The 22,633-nt window shown below is 38.1% G+C and overlaps 1 protein-coding gene across 2 annotated transcripts in view; it reads left to right on the top strand.

The window, feature by feature from the left end:
• Positions 1-223: 223 nt before the first annotated feature.
• SYDE2 (synapse defective Rho GTPase homolog 2) overlaps positions 224-22,633 on the top strand; it is a 46,770-nt gene continuing 24,360 nt past the window's right edge. For both annotated transcript variants that reach the window (XM_032870278.1, XM_032870279.1), the window contains exons 1-3: positions 224-1,675; positions 10,351-11,022; positions 17,446-18,548. In XM_032870278.1, the coding sequence (XP_032726169.1) occupies positions 349-1,675; positions 10,351-11,022; positions 17,446-18,548 (3,102 nt within the window). In that variant the 5' untranslated portion in view covers positions 224-348. The remainder of the gene's footprint in view (positions 1,676-10,350; positions 11,023-17,445; positions 18,549-22,633) is intronic.

Here is a 22,633-nt window from a genome sequence, read left to right as displayed (position 1 = left end):
GCGCTCCCTCTCGGGTCCCCGGGTCTCCGTTAGGTCACTCTGGCCCTCCTCCCCTCCAGCCCTCTGCCTCGCCCTGCGCCCACCCGCGGGACCGCCGCTCCGCCGCCCGCAGACTGCGCGCCCCGTCGCGGCCCGAGGCTCTGGGGCATGCGCTCTGCGGTGCCGCCGCCCTCCCCCACCCCTTCCCGCGGCAGAGTTATGCCAAGTATGTGAGGAGCCCGCGAGGGCCAGCGCCGGTCATGGGGAGCCGCCGCCGTCGCCACCGCCTCCGCGAGCACAGATTTTCCCCGAACTGGGCTCCGTCCTCTTCCCGCAGCGGGGGCGAGCCTGGGTGTTGAGGCGGAAGGGATGGCGGACCCCCTGAGAAGGACGCTGTCCAGGCTCCGGGGGAGGCGGAGCCCCCGCGCCGCCGGGGGGCTCGGGCTCCGGGCGGCCGCTGCAGCTACCGTGGCGGCCTCCGCGGTTGCCGAGGGAGACGCCGGCCGTGCTCCGGACGCCCGCCCAGGCAAGCACGCCCGCGCAGCCCGGCCGAGCCTGGAGCAGCCCCCGCCGTCGCCGCACGCGTGGGCTCCCGAGGCGCGGGTCCCCGGAGGGCGCCCGGAGCAGTGGGGAGCGCTCGGGCCTCGTCAGCGCGGCGGGAAGGAGGCCTTCTCCTCGGGTGGCGGGCTTCCGCGCGCCTGTCTGCACGCCCCGCCGGGCTCCGAAGGCAGCGGAGAGGAGGACGACGACCGGGAGGACGACGCCGACTACTACGAGAACCTGCCCGGCGGCTCCCACTCGGCGCCCAAGCCTAAGGGGGCGGAGGCGGAGCGGTGGCCCCCGCCTCCCCCGGCGGCGGGCTCCTCCCCGGGGGCGGAGGGCGGCCGCCAGGAGACAGGCAGGCTGCAGACCCAGTTGCGAGAGGCCTATTATCTGCTGATCCAGGCCATGCACGACCTGCCCCCTGACTCGGGCGCGCGGCGGGGCGACAGGGTTTGGGCGGATCGCGGCTGCCTTGTGGGAGCCCGGGCGCTGGGCCAGCCGCCTTCCCCCTGCGGCGCTGCGGACCGCCGAGCCTGCCCCCAAGACTGGCAGCGGGGAGGCGGTGGCCGCCCTTGGCAGCAGGTGTCCCCGCCCCGGTCGCCTCCGAGGGAGTCGGGGAGAGGCCGCCTGCGGACTCCTCGGATGCGGCTGTCCTGCAGCAGAAGCCTCGAGAGCCTCCGGGTGGGTGCCAAGCCTCTTCCCTTCCAGCGGTGGCCGAGCGACAGCTGGATCAGGTGCGGCGTGCGCGGAGACCTGGACGAGCCCCCGCCACGTGGAGGCGGGATGGACGGCTGGAGCCGAGGCAGCGTCCCGGCCGCCGCGCCCTCCGGCCTCCTGACTTCCCGCTCCAGGGACCCCGGCCGCTCCTCAGGAAGCCCTTTCAGGGAACCTGCGGGGTCCGCTGTGGTACGCAGCGGCAAAGAAGACGGCCAGGAGGGGCTCCCCTTCCTCAAGCCTCCCGCGGTGACAGTCAAGAAGCTGCAGAAGTGGATGTACAAAGGACGTCTGCTGTCCTTGGGAATGAAGGGTCGCTCCCGGGGGACACCCCCCAAAGTCACGGGAGCGCAAGCAACCTCTCCAAACCTGGGCCCTTTGAAAATGCATGAGAGCCACGTCCTCTCCGTGCCTCCAGACCAAAGAATTACGTTAACAGGTAGGTTATTTTGCAATCGGAATGCTAACCCTTTGCGTCTTAATCTTTACTACCTGGGCTTCTGTTTTAAGAGCGAAGAATAAGGTATGTTTTTGCAGACAGGTACGTGCCGGTGCCAAAGTGAGTGTCACGTAAGTGGCAGCTGAGTGCCCCGGGTTACTTAGTATAATGCGTTCACTTGTTTGGCCTTTTTCTTTATTCTTTCCTTCTTTCCTTCCTCCCTCCCTCCCTCCCTTCCTTTCTTCCTTTCTTTCTTTCTTTTTTTTTTTTTTTAAAGACAGTGGCATGAGGACCTTGGGATTTTTGCTTTTTCTTCCCGAAGAGCCAGTGTGCCTACTCTCAGCTGGACAGTGAGTAAAGGTTAAGTTCACCACACGCTTTTAGTGTAGAGTCGGGCGGTGCTGCCTTGATTTTTATTCTTTGTGGCTCTAGGCAAATCCGTAGACTTTGTGGAGTTTGTGAATTTGAACTTGATCCAAGGTAGACTTTATGGGCTTCATAAACTGTCATTTTACTCATTACGCGTCCTCCCCCCCCCCCCCGCCCCCAGGCCGGCGCGCACACAACACAGACACACACAACCCAAACCCCAAACCAAACCAAAACAAACAAACAAAAAACTACCAACTAAAATTTCTTTTTAGTCAAGTAGGATTTCACATACTTCTCCCCACCTTTCCTCCTTCCTCCCTCCCACAAAAAACTAACAAAGTGAGTAATCTTTTTATTGTGGAAAATCAAGGGCACTAGTATTTTAATCAAAAAAAGATGTCTCCTGTGCTTCTAAGAAAGTGTAGACTTTTTTACAGTCATTTGTAAACTTAACTGTATTTGCCCTTATAAATAGGATTTTGCTCCCAGCTTTGTATGTACACGATTTTTAATTTTCGCTTGTTTAGAGTACCAGTTCTATAAATCTTTTAATTATGTTGTAAATAGTAAAAATTCTTTCCTGAAAGAAGTGTAATACCTTCAAACTGAGTCCAAAACAACGTGATCCTTTGAAGTACAATCTTAAATACAAAGACTTTTAGTGAACATAAAGACGTACATGTCATTAATTCTCTAAAAAATATTGGATGGTGAAATGTAAAAAGTATTCAGAGTACTTGTCATTTTCTCTGGTAAGAATTACAGATTCTCCAGGGCTGGGTTTATACACAGTAACTTTGTTAAACCACTAAATACAAAACAGTGGGGAGAAACAAAGTTCACAAAACTTATCACACAATGAAGACAAATCAAATGATTGATTTAAAGCTTATACAAATTTGGAATGTTTTTTTGAATCTATAATTCTCTAATCCATACCTGTCAATTTTTTTCCTCAACTTTATTCCATTTCACTTGAATAAAAGGATAACAGGATGTAAATTTTTTTTTTGTAAAGAGAGATGTACTTTATGCTAAATTCATATTAAAATCATGCATTTGCAGGGTTAAAAGAATTTGTAATCGTATTTTATTGCCACTGTATCTTTACTTCCCATGATCTTGGTTAACTCTTTGTAAGCTTGTTAAATTTCAGCCATAGCAAAAATCTGCATAAAACAAATATTTTATACTCTTTTGTTGCAAAGGTTAAACATGCAAAGTCTGATGGCTTTTAAGGCCCTAAGTTATAAATAAATATTCAAGGACTTTAATTAAAAAGTAATAAATGTAGTAATGCTTAACAATGAATTCATTGAATTTTTTAATTGAGAAACTAATTAAATGGAAGTAACTTTAAAAGAAATTAAAATGAAACATTAGAATCACTATGAGGTAGTATTTTAGATATTTTACAAGAAATCTAAGCAAAAGCTTGGATAATTTCTGGTTTATTTTATTTTTTAAAGATTTTTATTCATATATTTGACAGAGAGAGATCACAAGTAGGCAGAGAGGCAGGCAGAGAGAGAGAGGGGGGAAGCAGCCTCCCTGCTGAGCAGAGAGCCCCCTGCGGGGCTAGATCCCAGGCCCCTGGGACGACCTGAGCCTAAGGCAGAGGCTTTAACCCACTGAGCCACTCAGGGGCCCCAGATAATTTCTGGTTTAAACAACTTTCTCAGATGTTATTATTTAATGTTATTTAATCAAATGTTACTTCCTTTCAAATCTTTAGGAAAGATAAAAATAATTTGTGTAATGCTTACATATCTCATATAGATTTGGAGAGCTAATTTTGTTTTTTAACTATTTTTCATGAAGGTTAGTTTAACTTATTAAAACCATTCTGGATACTTTATGTGGTTCTCATATGACCCCTCCCCCCACCCAGGTATGACATTTGTCATTTAACAACAATAAAAGAAACAGGTTAAGTAGTTTGCCCAAGGTCACACAAACTAGTATATGGTTTGTATATACTAGTGTATGGATTCAAACAATTACATAGATTCAGACTTACGTCTTTATGACTCCAAAACCTGTATTTATTTAAGGTCAAACAGATGCTAAAGTTCTTTAGAGGTCTGACCCGACAAATTTTAATCACGTTGCTTGGATTGAGGACATGAATGGAATTTCAATAAGGTTCAGAAATGTAGGTAACTACCTCAGAGTTGCAAAGATGAAGGAGTTCACGTAGATTTTAAGACAATTTTTAAATCAGTACCTCTATTTTAAACCTTTACCTTTAAATAACTTTAGTTTAGATTGATGTTACATGGATTCTGGGGTTTTGTTTTGTTTTGTTTTGTTTTTTTGTTTTTTTTTAATATCTTTTCCGGATTCTACTTTACAGTCATATTTTCTAAAAATTTAATTGAGCAGCCCAAATGAAGCAGTACATTTTAGATTATATAAAGATGTTAGACTAAAAGGTTATTATCATACTTTTCTATGCAGTATTATTTGTGAGGATATTTTGTTTTAAAAAAAGTTACAGAATTTATAATATAGAAATGTATAATGGGACAGAGATACCTAATCTGCCTAATATTTAGGTATTTGGAAAATTTTTGAGACTCTATAACAAATGAAGCCAAAATGATTTTCTGTTTTGATTTCTGGCTCCTACTAAGAACCTCTAAAACTTTAGGGAATATAACAGTGCCAGTGACTTGGTGCATTGGGTATGTAGTGTTCACAGATTGGCCAATTTGTTCTTAATTGAGATGATTATTTAAGAAATCTAAAGTCATTACACATAAATATTGTCAAGTTTCTGCAAGCCTTAAGATTACAAAGGAATTTTAATTTGCCAACTATAGTTCATTAAAAGTCTTTATAAATAAATTTAATTAGCATATAGTACTCAGAAATAAATTCAAAAACACTAGGTTAAACTATTTCAGCCTTTTACTGCTTTAAAAGTAGCCTTTTTAAAAAAGATTTTATTTATTCATTTGAGTCAGATAGAGAGAGAGCATGAGCAGGAGGAGGGGCAGAGGGAGAAGGAGAAGCAGGGTTTCTGATGAGCAGGGAGCCAGATGTGGGACTTGATCTCAGGACCCCAAGATCATGACCTGAGCCGGAGGCAGAGGCTTAATCATCTGAGCCTTCCAGAAGCCCCTAAAATTAGCCTATTTTGACTCTACTTTTGCTACTACACTCTCTGTGAAAGGAAATTTTGTCTAAAAAAATTTTAGGCAGTTCTCTTAAAATAGTATAATTAACTGGTTTAATCTCATGTAATAAACCTTAAAGGGAAGTTGACATTTATAATGTGGAGTCCCATCTATTTATTCTTTTTTCTCAAGTATTTGTAGCTCTGGTTTCTTATCTTTTTGAGCTACATGATCTTTATGGATTTTTTTTCAACAAATTCTTTTATGCATGAGCCCTCTTCATGATTAGTGGCAATATGCATATAATTTTTGACTGTCTTCTAGTTTTATTTTTATTTGTTTTGTTTATTTTTTTGAAAAGATTTTATTCATTTGAGAGAGAGTGTGAGGGTGCTTACAAGCAGGGGGAGGGGCAGAGGGAGAGGGAGAAGCAGGCTCCCAGCTGAGCAGGGAGCCCCATGTAGGGCTCCATCCCAGGACCCTGGGATCATGACCTGAGCCAAAGGCAGATGCTTAACTGACTGAACCACCCGGGCACCGCTGCCTTCTAGCGTTAAATTTAAATACCCCTCTGAGAAATTCTGCCATTGTGGCCCTAGGAGCAAGTCCAGTTGCTTTTTTTTGGAAGAGTGCCATAGAACATTGGAGTTGCTGGTGGCAGGAAAACTCTGAGAATTACAAATTCAGCAGAAAATAGTGTGTTGATTTGAAAGTCCTACATTTCTAAGTGGAGTTTATTTTTTGAGAATTGCCAAGGCTGTTTTCTAGACCACTGCCACTCAAAGAGTGGTTATGGAGTAGCGCTTTTTTAAACTTGTGCATATGAATTCCCTGAAAATCTTGTTAAAATGCAGATTTATAGGTGTGAGGTGGGACCTGAGATTCTGCATTTTAACAAACTCCTAGTGTTGATGCTACTGTTTGGTACATAACTTTGAGTAGTTAGGTTCTAGAGTTCCCAGTGCCCCCTATCACCTATCTTGATACAGTTGTTAAAATTTTGAAAAAGCATTCTACTTTATTCTGATACCTGATCCGTTTTAGAACAAAGCAGTTGTGCTCTTTCTGCTTTGGTTTTATTATGTGTACATGTATACTTACTGCTTACATGTGACAAGTTTAAGCAGTTCCCTCTATATTGGTCTCATCTTCTACCAGTAAATGTGAGATTTTGGAATCTGCCAGAGAGAAGGCCATATACTATACTGGTTATCAGAATAGGACCTCTGGGTTTCTGATCAGACCCCAACACTTACCTTACCAGGCTTGTGACCTTGAACAGGTTACTCAACATGGCAAAGCCTTAGTACTTAGATTGCTGTAAGGATGAAAAAAGATAATCCATCTGGCACCATGTTTGGTGCTTAGTTAGCTGTTATCAAGAGAAAGGCAAGCGGGCTTTGTGAGAGTACCACCTTGCCCAGATCATTAGGATTCTGGATGGAGAGGGAAATGATCAGAAGTTGGGGAGTACTGCCTTGAAGAACACTGGGCATTGAGCTAGAACATACCCCTTTAGGGGCATTATTTATTCTGCTCATCTTTTCTTTTGTGGATCTTTGTCTTGCTCCTCCCCCTTACTTTTATGGAACTGAAAACAGTCTCAGGGTTTTTTCCTCTACTGTCCCCAAAGCGTACACACAGCTTTTTTCTTAAGGGCTTTGTTGCTAGTCACAAGGGAGGAAACATAAAAGATAGAAAAATAAGTTTCTTTTTTTCCCCCTTCTACCCATTTCCCTATTTAGATTTATCTCAAAAAGAGAAAGACACACACACACACACACACACACACACACACACACATACATATGTGTGTGTGTGTGTATATATATGTATATGCATAAACCTAAGGTTTAAGTTTATTCTAGTCATTTCTTCTGGGCTGCCAGGTTTGACTCTACGCAGGGCTGTTTGTATTTATTTAAACTCTATTACAGTATTTTATTTAGGATTTTTTAAAGAGAAGTAAGCAAAAGCAAGAGAGTTTGTTTCTGCAGTAGGGCTTTTTTAAATGATGAAAAGATGTCTGTATATAGGTATATTTTCACTGAGGGTGAAAATGCATAATTTCTCAGGAAGGTTGCTGATATTTTGAGCTAGGACACTAAATAAATGTTTAGTAATAGTAACTCATTTAAATTTATTATGAGATAGTTAAGAACCCAAATTGGTTTGAGTAGTTCATGACTATGTAGAATATTTTTCTAAGTGAAAAACTTAATTACGCTTCTGCATTCTCTTACATATTTTCAAAGTAAAATGACTTTAATTAGTCATTTAATTAATTATACCACAACAGGTATAATTGTAAGGGAATAAAGACTTTTTTGCCTTGCAACTTGCATACTTATTTTGGTATCTTTTTTACCTTTATCTTCTTTCAGTGTGTGTGTTTATGTGTGAATAGAGCTGTAAGTAAAGCTAATGGAAGCTAAAGGTAATTCAAACTTATGCCAGTAGGGTTTAACATTAATTTTAGCATAAAAGGAAGTAAATAGAAGATTGCAAATGGTTTTTCACTTCTGTGTCATTAATAGTCATATTCATCCCTTTGGTTAAGGGAGATAAAAATGAAATGTTTTAAATTCTCTATAAATAATTGCTCAAGTAAAATTTAGTGCCCTGTAGGCTTTGCTTATATTCAATTTTAATAAATGAGTAAATTTGGCCTTTATCAGAAATCACAATCATGTACCTATTTATCTCTAAATTTCAACTTCAGCATCATGTACTATTTTGAATTATTCAGCAGTAGCAATCAGACTGTTTGGTTTCAAGTTTTTGTAGTTTGTAGTTTCATGAAAAGTAGTTGCATTGTATCTTGTGTAAGTATTCCTTCTAATATTATACATTAAATACTCACATCAATAGATGGGTCAATTTGCATAAGTATGGGATACCAGTAGCTTTGTTTTTGTCATTGCACCTCCTTGGAATGCAGTACAAGTAGAAACATGTCTGTTTCATTTAAAATGTATGTCAAAAAACTCTGTAGGACTCAAAATAATTTATCTAACTGTATAAAATGTTGGATCTTTCGAGAGATAAAAAGATTAAAAAAGATAAAATAAGATGTGACTCCTAGCCATTGGGAGTTGTATAATTTTGTACTTTTGGCTTCAAATTTACAATTGTATAAAGATTACAAGTAATACCTTGTGGATGTCTGACGTGCTAATAAATAATATGGGATTTAGACTTAAATGTGCAATAGATTTAGCTTTTAGTACACTTGGACAGAGACGTGGCCACTAAAAATCCAGAGGCCCCAGTGATTCCTGAGTATGTGTTGATTTTCAGTTTTTAATTTCTTTACTTTTAAGGGAGACAGAACCAAGAAAGACTCTTGAATCTTCATGTTTTTCATTAATTAAACTAAATCAATTCAAGATAGGTATTGAATATCTGTGACACGTTTGCATGTTAAATCTTGGAGGTAGAGATGTGTGTTTCTCTTAGTCCTGGACCAGGCGTACTGCTACAGACTTTGGAGTCAGAAGAGTTTATTTTGAGTGCTGCCTTTCCCATTTATGAACTAGGTGGTCTTGGGCAAGTTACTTGATTTTTCTGAGTAGTACTATATAGTTTTCAAAATATTTCCAACATTATCTCACTTAATTCTTACTAACTGGGTTGATATTATTACCATATTCAGAAAGGACTGCCCACTTCCCTACTTTCTGGTGGGTAGAATGGTACAGGAGAGACAGGTGTAGGAGAACATGGATTTTAGGGTTAGACTGGCTTAAATTTGAATACTGCAGCTAGCACCTTGACCATATTCTTCATTTTTTCTAGCTTGTGGAAATAATCATACCTGTCTTAGAATTTTTGTGGAGGCTTAAATGAGGTTAAGGGCTTCCTTACTGTTTTATCTCTCATCATTGATACACAGTAGGCATTTTTATATTATAAAAAAAAGACTTTTTTTCCTTTTTTTTAAATTAATTGCTTGGTTGGGTAAAATTTAGAATTAAAAAAAGACAAGTTTACATTTTTTAAGGGATTTTTGTTAAGTAGAGGGAGGTTACTGAAAGCCTTGATGATGTATGAACCTAATTTTTTGGTTGTTATTAAGCTCCTCATAGTTTATTGTGTTTTTACCACTCTGTTATTAGGGTATTATATTTTATTTGCTGTAATACTAAGATGACTCAATCGTATACATACTTAAAGTAGATAAACTATAATTCCATCATTTATAAACCTAGCATGATCTTAAATTTTTAGAAAGGTGGTTTTGTCTGTTTTTCTGTGTTTAATGAATTGGTATTATGGTGTATATTTAACTTATTGAGTGTCATTGAAGCCTGCTTTATGCAGTTCTTTGGATATGTTCCTCTTTATATGGAATTAATGTTACATATACATTTTTAGAGCCTTATTTCATTATATTAACACAAACACATAACAAGTATTTCATGACCCTCATTGGACTATGAATTTTTTAAGGGTAAGAACTATTTTGTTCATTCTTATGTTCTTACTCCTTAAGTTTGTGCCCGGCCAGTAATAAGAGCTGGTTGTATTTACTGTGAGACAAGATATCTGGTTCTAATCTAAAGCCTTCTTAAGGGATTTTTATTTTAAATTTTGCCCTAGGTATTTAGAGCTTAAACCCTGCATAAAATGCTACTGCATAGCTATATGATTGGGAAATAGATGTTATGCTGAAATTTCAGTAATCAGGAAAGCATTTAGTATTAAGTAAGCCACACTTATTTTTAAAGATTTACTCAAAGTTCATCTTTGTGTGAGAAAGTAGAAATATTACTTATGTTTCCTAAAGATTTCTGGACCTTGTAGTAGTGAGTTGGAAATTATTAAACATATTAATTAAAGGCATACTGTGTACAAAACATTCCATATAAGCCTTTTATAAAGTATGTTTTGCTTAGGGTCTTTGTGAGCCCTATCATGTGTATAAAGGCAGTCTCACAATTTATTCTTTTTTTCAGAGTTCTTATGTCACTTATACTAGTAGTCTAAATAATAGAAAGTATTTTTAGGCGAAAAAGCCAAAATTTTTCTTGTTTCATTTTAGTCTCCAAATGTAATACTACTTTTCTTTCTATCTTTTTAAAAATATTATTTTAATAACTGATTTCAAGTGACCTGTCTTCCCTGGTATGCTAGGCATTACATCATTACATTCTACCGTCTTTTTTTCCTTTGAAATAGATTTATTTGAAAATGTCTATGGGTCTTCAGTGAAGAGAAGAGAACTTGAAGACCTGAAGGATAATATTGGATTCAGAGGTCATAAGCCACTTAATAGCATCACTGTGTCAAAGAAACGCAATTGGCTATATCAGAGCACTCTGCGACCTTTTAATTTGGAAGAAGAAAATAAGAAATGCCAAGACATAAGTCACTTATCCATCTCACCCAAACATCAGCTATCACGACCTTTCTTCAAGTCCTCTGAAGAATACTGTACATATATGGTGTGTGATGCTACAGATTCTTCACCTTCACGAAACTGTTCTTTAGACTTTAATGAGGAAAATGATGCAGACGATGAGAGAGAAATATGGTACAACCCCATTCCTGAGGATGATGACTTTGGTATATCAAATGCCTTGAGTTTTGGTGACGTAGACTCTCCTGTTCTGAAGTTTCCTACTGTTAGCTTGAGAGTGTTGTCTGGTAGTGACCTAATGAAAGCAGAGCAGTACACTGAAGACTTGCTGTGTTCTTCAGAACTCAGAACCACACAGTCCAATGAGATGAATCCTGTAGAGTCCATCCATTCCCCAGAGATCATGCAGCCATTCAAGCAAAGGATTGGACACAAGATACAAGAAGGTATCATGGTAGAGGAGAGTCTCATGTTGAAATCTCCTTTTGCAGGTAACGATATGTTTGCCTTTTCTTTTTCCATTTTTCAATTCTTTGACAGTAGTTACAACTGAATATAGATGTCTATGATAGCCGTGTACTTTTCCTTACAGAGTGAGTGTATTTTCGTAAAAATAAAACTCAAAAATGAGTCACATCTTATTATATCTTTTTATTTTTTTACAAACCTTTTTATATAAATGGTGGTTTAATTATTCCTATCACAGACTTTGGTTTTGTAAGGGGTGAAGATGCTGGGGGGTCCTACACCAACTCAAAGGATGTCTGTCCTTTGAGACAGTGATTACTTTTCTCTTAGTTGAGAGAATGGAATCATAGGGAGTGGAAGAGAAAGATATATTCTTTTTTTTTTTTTAAACATTTTACTTTTTTATTTGACAGAGATCACATATAGGCAGAGAGGCAGGCAGAGAGAGAGGAAGGGAAGCAGGCCCCCCGCTGAGCAGAGAGCCTGACATGGGACTCGATCCCAGGACCCTGGGACCATGACCTGAGCCGAAGGCAGAGGCTTTAACCCACTGAACCACCCAGGTGCCCCTGAGAAAGATATATTCTTTATATAAATCTGATTTTGCTTCATTCATTCATTTACACCTAGCCTGGTTATAGCTGAAAAGTTGTATGTTCAATGTATTGGTAGTTATTACTTTATGGTTTCATGCCTAAATTTCCTCATGAACAACTGAAATGAAGAAGAGAAAAAGTGAGAGGTAGAAGTAAAGACCTTGGAAATAGGTGCTACAATAGTTATGGAACCTAGAAAGGAAATAATTGAAGTTTGATGCATAGTAGGTTGAACTATATGAAATTGCTGAGATTCAACAGTTTCTGATCTGCAAAACATGGCATTTCATATAGTTCAACCTGATGGTTTTATTCTTCTTTGATTGCCTTGATTTTTTGATAGGCTTCTTTTCAAATTTGGTCCCAAACACACTACACAGGAAACAACATAAAACATATCTAGTTGCAAATATCAACTTTATCAAGTTGGAGAGAAAGCAGTTCTGGTTTATATCAAGTCATTTTAACTTATAAAATTTAAATGAGGGACACCAGGGTGTCTCGACCGCTTAAGTGTCTGACTTTGGCTCAGGTCATGATCTCAGGGTCTGGGATTGAGTCCTGAATCCAGCTCTGCAGGGAGTGGGGAGTCTGCTTGTCCCTTCCCCCACTCATGCTCTCCCTCTCTCAAATGGATAAATAAGAAAAAATTCTAAAAAAAAATTTCAAGTGATACAGAATATTCCAAGATGTTGCGTATAGCAGGTGCTGGCAGTACCTCATCCACATCCTTTGTGTTTTATTGCTTATTTAGAAGGAAACCACCTACTTCCAGCCATCAGTATCTGCTCTCTGCTTGAGGACTCTGCGAAGGTTTAGGGAATTTCTCTGCAGGGCAGCCTGGGAGCGCCCCTGAACCAGTGACTGACAGGAGTTGGTGTAGGGCTACCTCAGCTCTCTCCCTCCTTGAGTGCCATAATTCGACATTATTTCCCAGAGTTTTCTCTGAAGTTAAGCTCCAGTTGCCCATAGTAGTAGCAGGCTTGATAATTCTTGGATTTTCCCCTGAATTTTTTCACCTCTTGCTAGTATTTCTGTACTTTACAAATAAACTACTTGCATTTGAATCTTTTCCTCAGGGATATGAGGAGGTGGAGTGAATGTTATATTGATAAGAGAACAAGTGAGTTAAAAAACAGTGTGTACTATATGATATTAGTTTTTTGAAAGAAACACTGAGAAGTTACACTGGAAATATTAAGTAACTACCCCCTCCTCCCACCATGTTGGGATTGAAGGTAATAAAAAATTTTGTGTGTTTGCATTCCTATTTGTAGATTGACTTTTCAGCATGAGTTTGTGTTTTTTTTTTTTTTCTGTAATCTGGATGGAGAGAGAAATAAATGCTATATAATATAATAGTTTGGAAGGCAGTTTGTGATTAGGGTGGAGTGGTAGGGAAGGCTTAAAGGAGTGTGGCAGAGAGTGGCGGGTTGGTATGGTGCAGAAAAGGCAAAAGGGTACAAGAATAACTGGGAAGTTAGAAAGCCAGTGTCTGTAAAGTGATACGTACTTTGATTTAAGTTACTTGTCTGTAAATTTTGTTATTTTATGTTTGCGGCAAATTGTGAACCTGGAAAGACTAACAGACATTGCAAAAACAAAAAATAACCCCAAAACTTGAAAGTATGGTGGGGTTGTCATTTATGTCTCCTTTCTCACTATTATTCTTCTCTTTAGCATATTATTAAAATATAAGCACTATTAAATATGACCAAAGGAAATATCTATCTATTTATTTATAAATATTCACTTATTTATTTTAGAGAGAGAGAGCTTACGCTCTGGTGGGGTGGTGGTGGAGGAAAGGGGCAGAGGGAGAGGAAGACAAGCAACAAGCAGACTTCCCACCAAACAAGGAGTCCAACACGGGGCTCGATTCCAGGACCCTGAGATCATGACCTGAGCCTAAATGAAGAACTGGACAATTAACCAACTGAACCATCCAGGCACCCACCGAAGGGAATATTTAGACAATTTATTTACATGTCATCTTTTTTTTGTTTTAATTTGATCAGAAAGGTCACCTAAGGTAGTGTTTTCTTTAGCAGTATTAACAGAGAACTGTTGAGAAATAGGCAAAGAGAATGGTTGAATTTTAAAATAATTTTCTCATCAAGAAATAGGAAAGAAAAAAGAAAATGAATTATAACTTTTTAATCAGCGTAACACAGTTACGACTTTTTTGTCTCTCAAGTTACATGTGTATATGTATCTTTTAACTAGTTGCAATCATTAGCTTGCTGATTTTGGCTTTTGATGTTTTCACTTGGTATTTTCATCTTGTATTGTACAGTAGATTAACATTATTGTTTGCCAATTTTGTAGCATTTAATTGGGTTGATGTGTCCAGATCTATTTGACTGGTTATGTTGGGTGTTAATAGATTGTTTCCACTACTATTGGAGTGATGTTCATCATGTTCTATTTTACTTAATTAGGATTAATTACCAGTAGCATTACTGGGTTTTTATGGCTGTTAACTGTTATATGTAATTCCTATATTATAGTTCCTAAAAGATTTACCAACTTACAACTAACAATTGGTTGGTTGATTAATTCATTTATTCAGCCATCACTCAGTTTCTGCTGTGTGCCAGTTACTGTTCTAGGTGCTGAAGGAATGTGCCAGGTTCACTAGATTCTAGCCTGGCCCACGAATTTATAAGGATTTCCATTTTGTACTTTTCCTTTATAGCTAGTCGGTGATTTGATTAGTGTAATATTGGTTTAATTTTCAGCAGTTATTGATCTATTGAGTTTGGTAATATTTCAGCTCTTTTACAAAAACAAAGCATTTTTATTTTAATAAATTGCCTTGTCTACAGCAGAAATTGTTAATTTACACAATATTTCAATAATCAGTTAAGGACTTAAGTAAGAAATATTTAATGCACAATGTGTAGAAAAAGTCAGAATGTTAAATTAACTCCTTAATAATGTAAAAAAAACCTAGAGCAATTTAATATACTGGGTAGCACTTTAAGCCATGACAAAATAGATTATAGACTACAGCAGGAATCCGACTACTATAGACTGTTTTAGGCCAGTAGACCAGTAGAATTGTACTACAATTTACAGTACAAGGGAATGCTTTGTCTAGTTTGTCAAACACTCCATTTCTTACTAGTTGCTTACCAGAAAAGCCCAGCAGGCGTACTTAAAATAGTCCTTTCTCTATAAAGAAACCACTTCTTTGTCATTAGGACACATAAAGAGGGGTGGAGGGAGATTATATTAATTCTTTAAAGAAAGTTCATTTAATCTATTGATTTTTGAAATGAATTAATACTTTTTTTGATCATCTTAATTGTAAAATGTATTACATAAAGTGGTCTCTGATATGAGGGTCATTAGAGATCTTTGTAAGAAATAGATGAAATGTGAAAAAATTGATTTAAATCGTTTAAATAATTCTTTCTTTCTTTCTTTCTTTCTTTCTTTCTTTCTTTCTTTCTTTCTTTCTTTCTTTAAGTTAGCTCTAGGCCTAACTCTGAGATCAAGTCACAGGCTCTCCTGACAGAGAACTAGGCATCCCTAGATAGTTTCTTTAAAGGAACAGTTTAAACTTACATTAGATTTTAGAAGATAGTTTCATTTCGCTTTATTAGTTTAAATTCTTAAACAGGAACAGTTTCAAATTTTAAAATAAAATTTATTAGTCTATACATTTTTAAAAATTTATTTATTTATTTGAGAGAGAGAGAGACGGAGTACAAGCAGGGTGAAAGTCAGAGGGAGAGGGAGAAGCTGACTCCCTGCTGAGCAGGACTCTGAGATCATGACCTAAGCTATAGGCAGACGCTTCACAGACTAAACCACTCAGGTGCCCTGATATATATATATTTAACTGGGGGATTGAGAATTTGAGGTTAAATAGAATATTTTAACTTCTTAATAATAGTTGAGAAAAGGTCATTAAAAATAAATGTAATGTGTATGTATAGATGAAAAGATGTTTAGAAGGATGGAAGGGCTCTAAACTATAGTATTTAAGAATATAGACTTTGAAGGCCTACGCTTAGATTTGAATCATTGCTGTTTTTGCCACTTACCAGCTTTGGGATCTTACACATATCAGGCAGCCCCTGTGCATGAGGTCTTTATCTGCAGAATGGGATGCTAGTGGTATCTTAACTCATAAGGCTATTTCAATAATTAAATGAGAATCATTGCATACTAAGTTTTAAATTAATTTTTCATACTTTATCTAGCTCAATAAATGGTCGGTGTTATAAATATTAACAATTTAATATTAAACAACTTTTAATATTATTTTGACCACAGTATTTATAATGGCTAATCTCTTGGTAGTGCAGTTTAGGCTAGTCATTTTATTTGTATTTCTTGTATCTTTTAAAAACTTCTTACTTTCACATTCAGAAAAAAAACTATTTTTGAGTAGAGAAGAACCTAGAAAGATTTCAATGCTTTACTCTTCATGAAAACTGAGAATTATGAGAAAACTTCTTCATGTCTCTGTGCTGTCATTGAATATATTGCAATTGCAAGGAAAGACCCTAAGTTAGCTTTTGAAGTTCTAGGGAGTTACTGTATATAAATAATACAAGAAATGTCTTCATAGTTTTTAAAATTAATTAGTTAGCTTTATGACATTCAATATTCAGTTATTCTTTTTTTAATGTATTATTTTTTTAAGATTTTGTTTATTAGAGAGACAGCGTGCACAAGTGGGGGAGGGAGAGGGGCAAGCAGACCGTGCTGAGCACGGAGCTCCATGTGAAGCTCAGTCTCATGACTCTGAGATCATGACCTGAACTGAAATCAAGAGTTGGACACCCAACTGACTGAGCCAGCCAGGTGCCCCTCAATATTCAGTTATTCTTGATTCACTAGAGTTCATTTTTTATAATCTTCCGTGGCATGTTCTATTAGAACATTAGAATGAAGAAGGGCTCTTAGTTGTCAAAATTATAAATTTTGTTTGGTTTTTAAATATTTTTAAAAACCAGTCATGTTTCATGATAAAGTTTAGTTTTTAGAGGATTATAAATAGAAGAAATGTTTTTTTGGGGGGACGTGGATGGCTCAATCAGTTAGGGATCTGCCTACTATTAAGGTCATGATCCTAGGATTAATTCTGGATCGATCCAGGATCTAGCCAGCTTTGCATGGTCAGGCTTCCCTTCTTGGCAGGGAGCCTGCTTCTCCTTCTCCCTCTGCCCCTCCCCCCTGCTTCTACTCACTTGTTCTCCCTCTCTCTCAAGTAAATAAATTTTTAAAAATCTTTAAAAAAAAAAGAAGAAGTGTTCTTTTATTAGAGTAGGATTTCTAAATAAACATTAAAATAAGAAATATGTTAAAATAAACAAGTATTAATATGCCAAAATAGGAAGCTTTCCTAGTTTCCTGTGATACCCATTGTTTATGGTTATAAAATAACGTACTTCCTGAATTATACTGCAGTGGGAAAGATTTTAAAGGAATCTATGTTACCCTTCTTCCAAACCTTTAGAATAGAAAAGCGGTTGGAGATGGAGATGCTTTTTTCCGCTGTAAGCTATTTGGAAATCCCCCCCCGCTTTTTATTTAAAATTTTATTTTTAAGTACTCCCTACACCCAATATGGGCTCAAACTTAACAACACTGAGGTCAAGAGTTGCATATTCCGCCAACTGAGCCATCCAGGCACCCCTGGAAATCCTTGATACTCTGTTTGAAAGTGGTAATGGAGATTTACTTAAACTTGCTCATATAACTAACTAAATCTCCCCAATGAGACGAAACGAGAGAAAAAAAATCTGTCCATATGAGAGTTTGTTTAGTCGATGATTTATAAGGCAGGAATCAGAAAATATCACTTTATAATTTCTTTTTTTTTTTTTTAAGGTCCTGGGAGCCTAGCTGCTACAAATAAGACTGAATTGGGAGTGCCAGAACCATCTTCTCCAACCCCTAGCCCTGTGAAAAAAAATAGCTCAATTAACTGGTCTTTCCCAGATAAAATAAAATCTCCACGAACTGTGAGGAAACTTTCTATGAAAATGAAAAGGTTGCCAGAACTTAGCCGAAAGCTGAGCGTTAGAGGAACTTTGAATCACATGAACAGTCCAGATAATACCCCTTCTCTGTCTAAATGTAACTGTCAGGAAATTCATCATACTGATATTCTGCCTTCTGGGAACACAACCACAGCTGCGAAGAGGAATGTTATAAGTCGGTACCACTTGGATACCAGCGTATCTTCTCAGCACAGCTACCAGAAGAAAGTATTTATGAGTTCTAAGTATTCATGTAAAGGTGGTTATCTCAGTGATGGAGATTCCCCTGAACTTGTAACTAAATCTAGCAAACATGGATCTGAAAACAAATTTGGAAAGGGAAAAGAAATAACTCCAAACAGTTGTAGCAAGAGTGAAATAGACATTGATGCTTTCAGACATTATAGTTTTTCTGACCAACCTAAATGTTCACAGTACATATCTGGGCTCATGAGTGTGCATTTCTATGGTGCTGAGGATTTAAAACCACCTCGGATAGATTCAAAAGATGTCTTCTGTGCGATTCAAGTAGATTCAGTAAACAAAGCGAGAACCGCTCTGCTCACGTGTCGGACAACATTTTTAGACATGGATCATACTTTCAACATAGAAATTGAAAATGCACAGCATTTGAAATTAGTAGTATTCAGTTGGGAACCGACTCCAAGAAAAAATCGAGTGTGTTGTCATGGAACTGTTGTTCTCCCCACTTTATTCAGAGTGACAAAGACACATCAGTTGGCTGTCAAACTTGAGCCCAGAGGTCTTATTTATGTGAAAGTGACTCTTCTGGAACAGTGGGAGAATTCTCTTCATGGGCTGGATATAAATCGAGAACCAGTAATATTTGGTGTTGATATTCGAAAAGTTGTAGAGAAAGAAAATATAGGGCTGATGGTGCCACTCCTGATACAAAAATGTATTATGGAAATTGAGAAGAGAGGCTGTCAGGTATTATTTCACTCTTTCTCTACTACCTCCTTATCAATTTATTTACCTTAATTAATTAGATTTATAGTAAGTCTTCAGGGAAGGAATTCAAGGTAGGGTTAAAAGAAATCCAATTTAGACATTTTCTCATTCCTGTTTTTTAATTTTTATTCCATGACTGTTTAGCATATAATTCATAATTTCACCTGTGTTGTCAGTGAGCAATTGAGAGCATGCTAAATGGTTCCACAGTTTATGTTCTGAGGCAGAGCTATTTGGGCCTTAAACCTACGTATCAGGATTGCTTTACAATGGCATTCCTAGGAAAAGCCAGAGCTGATAAGATAGCCAAAGATTAATTCATTTAAGGAATGTTTCTGCCTGGCTTGACATTCTCATGACACAAAATTCCAACAGTGAATCTTAAAACCCCACTTTGCTCCTAAAACTAACTCCCTGCCCTTATTCTCTCCTCTCCCTCATCTCACCCTTCAGGAAGCATAAGCTTATCTGTCTCTGAACTTTGGGATAGCATGGAGGATGAAGAGAGGTCCTATTAATAACATTTCTCATTCTCTTTTCCCATTAAATAAGAAGGTTAAATAAATAAATAAGAAGGTAAAAGCAGCCCATTAAAATAGACAAAAACCCTGGCATTACATGTAATCAGATCTGTAATATTAACCAGTTTACTAGACCTTATCTTTCTTTATTTTCATGAATACATGTGGACTATGACAACGAAAAACAGCATATCACTGAGGGTATTATTGTGAGGTATAAGTAATTGCTTAAATTCAAAAATTAAGTCTAACGTCAGTATTTCTGAGGTATTTCTGCTTTAGGGCTATCAGAATTTATGACATTGATTGAAAGCATCAAGGGTAAATATCACCAAGTCTGAACTATGATTTCTTTATATATAGAAAAGATTTTAAAATAACTCACCCTGGACCTGATGTGGAAACTACGGAAACAGTGTAAGTAAGTTAGTGGGGTTTTGTATTAAAGATGCAGGGAACAGGTACTGGTTTCTCCTCCATTATTAATTAGCTGGGTGATGTTGGGCAAGTCACTTAATCTCTGTGGGTCTTATTTGCTGATTATCTATAAAAACAGTTGAAGCAGCTTTCTGAAGGTGAGAGGTAGGAGGGACATCTGAACTTTGGAAACCTGTTCTCAGATATATTATTCAGATTGAGTTTATGTTGTCTATATGAGATTGAAGCCTTTAGTTTCCAATGTAACTTTTGGTCCGGTTACTTTTTCTTAAGGTTCTCTGTTTTTCTCCCACAACTCTTTTTTTTCTTGGGGGGGGGGGCAGCATGAAGAGAAATGTAGAGGGGTCAGAGATTAGGGAGACTGTGAAGCTAATTATTAAACAGAAACTTTCACAATTGAGTATTAAAATAAGTAGCTCAAATAGCACTGTACTTCACTCTTTTATGAAATATTTTATAAAGAATGGATATATGACTGTTGTAACTTTTTTAAATACTAAGAAAACATTTTTAGCAGTGCTTTTTATTTCTATACTTAAAGTTTAGAAATAGTTATTTTAATGAGGAATAATTTCCCGTGATGGGGCACCTGAGTAGCTCAGTCGGTTAAGCATCTGCCTTCAGGTCAGGTTCTGATCCGAGTCCTGGGATCCAGTCCTGCATTGGTCTCCCTGCTCAGTGGGGAGTCCCCTTTGCCCTCTCCTTCCCCCTGCTTCTGCTCTCTGTCTCAAATAAATAGATAAACTCTTAAAAAATAGTATATTTAAAAAAAAGAATTTCCTGTGAACTAAAAAGTAAAATGTACAGTAGTACATTTGGAACTGCAGTTTTTAAACACTTTCTTTGGTTTTGTTTCTTTTGCTTCCCCCCAGCCCCAACATACACAGAAAGAGGCTTATTGTGTCTGTTATTTTATGGACTTGCACACGGCTTAGATTTTGTTTACCTTTTTAGTCAGTAATTATTCTTGTTTTTGTTACCATGAACATGAGGTTTCAACAGTCATACAAGAGTAGTTTGTGGCATCTTGCAAATGCTTTGATGACTACTACCACCTACCCCCCTGCTTCCAATGGGAAAAACTATGGTGGAAATCATACTCATGGTTGATCCAGTACAGGTTCTCTCTCTGATAGAGACATCAGCCATGTACTTCAAGTGTTTGATTCAAGAAGTCAGCATCTGAAGTTGGGGATAATATCCTAAGGTATCCTTTCCTTGAAATATATATGTTAGATTTCTATCTTCCTTTATTCACCTTTTGGAATAGCATGTTCCCTTAATTTCTTACTTCTGAAATAATGCTTTCTTCAATTGATTCTACATTCATCTCGTTCTCAGGTTGAAGGGGATATATCTTTATTAGGGAATTTTTTGACACTTAAGTGTGCCCACACCAGAAGGGTCTACTCAAGTTAGTTTCTTCTAATGTGATAGCATTTTAATATTTTAGTTTTATTTCCTGGATCATCTATGGTTCTGCCATGTCTTGTGAGATGTGACCAGTGTAGGACATGTATAAGAGTAGGAAATTTACTTCTCAGTACGTTCCTTAGTTTCCCATATTACGTTGGTCCTTTTGAATGTAGCACCACCTTGCATTACCTTCACTTAAAAACAGTTGCAGGTTCCTGGGGTGCCTGGGTGGCCCAATCAGTTAACCGTGGGACTGTTGAGTTAGGCTCAGGTCATGATCTCTAGGGTCATGAGATCAAGTTTCATGCTGGGCTCTGCACTCAGCGGGGAGTTGGCTTCCCTCCTCCCTCTCCCTCTGCCTCTGGCCTTGCTCGCATGCACGCACTCTCTCTCAAATAAATAAATAAATCTTAAAAAAATAAATAAATAAAATCTTGTAGGTTCCTTACGATCTTCCAAAAATTTTTAATAGCTTATCATCTCCAATATTTTGGGTAACATTTCTTTGTATCTATGAGTGTCACTTTCCTATATCGAGACCCACCTTCTGTATTCTACGAGTTATGTAATGACTTGGAGAAGTTTGTGTCACAAGTACACCTGGAAATTTCATTTGTGTATGCCTTCTCCTAGATTGTTTATAAGACCTTAAAGTGATTCCTAGTTCACATCCTTGAGGATCTTCATTGTTTATTTTTACTTTATTTCTGTCTTGAAATAATGTCTTTATAACTTCCTTCAATTCAAAGTGATTCAGCTTCCTAAGTAGTGTTTGATATGGAGGTATAGTTAACAATCACTTATTTTCTTGAAGGGCTTTTTGTTTGTTTTTTGTTTTTTAAACTCTGATTGCTTCATCAGACATGTTTTCTCCTCACAGGTATCATGTTGATTTCCTCTCAGTAAGTTTATAGGGAGCTTCCTAAGACTTAATATTTTATCTCCTGTATGAATGAACAATGTTTAAAACTTCTTAAAACAAATCTTTTTAGTGTAGGTTGAGGGGAGGGTGGATCCTACATATATTTTGAACTAAAGGTTTTATTTTACCTTAGTATATTATTTTAATTGAATTTCCTTTATTTTTATTTATTTATTTTTTTAAAAAGATTTTATTTATTTTATTTGACAGAGATCACAAGTAGGCAGAGAGGCAGGCAGAGAGAGAGAGAGGGGGAAGCAGGCTCCCTGCTGAGCAGAGAGCCTGATGCGGGGCTCCATCCGAGGACCCTGAGATCATGTCCTGAGCCAAAGGCAGAGGCTTAACCCCTGAGCCACCCAGGCGCCCTGAATTTCCTTTATTTTTAATCAGTTGACTTAGTAAGTTAAAAAAAAATTCCAAGTTTGCTTTTATTTCATCCCTAGAATATTTTTCCTGGTAAGGTAACACAAATAGTATACTGGAATCTTATTTCAAGTATGTACTTTTTTTTGGATAAATAAAATGAGATTTAGAGAGAGTAAATAACTTGCCCAAAATCACTAAGCAGGGAGTGATAGAGTGGTCCTTTTGGAATCTAAAACCCTTGTTTAACCACTGTGCTGAATTTCTTCAGTTTAGAGCGAAAGATGTGAAAGGGCACAACCTTGGGCATAGTGGTTGAGCATATAAAACTAAAGTGAAGGGCTTGTATCTTAAGATAGATAGCACTACAGAAATCATAGTATATTATTTGAATTTAAATGAAA

This window comes from Lontra canadensis, unplaced genomic scaffold (assembly GCF_010015895.1).
Source record: "Lontra canadensis isolate GAN:19392208 unplaced genomic scaffold, GSC_riverotter_1.0 scaffold40, whole genome shotgun sequence".
Classification (NCBI taxonomy): Eukaryota; Metazoa; Chordata; class Mammalia; order Carnivora; family Mustelidae; genus Lontra; species Lontra canadensis.
The sequence above is the reverse complement of the archived record's forward strand: the minus strand, read 5'-3'. Positions and strand labels throughout refer to the sequence as shown.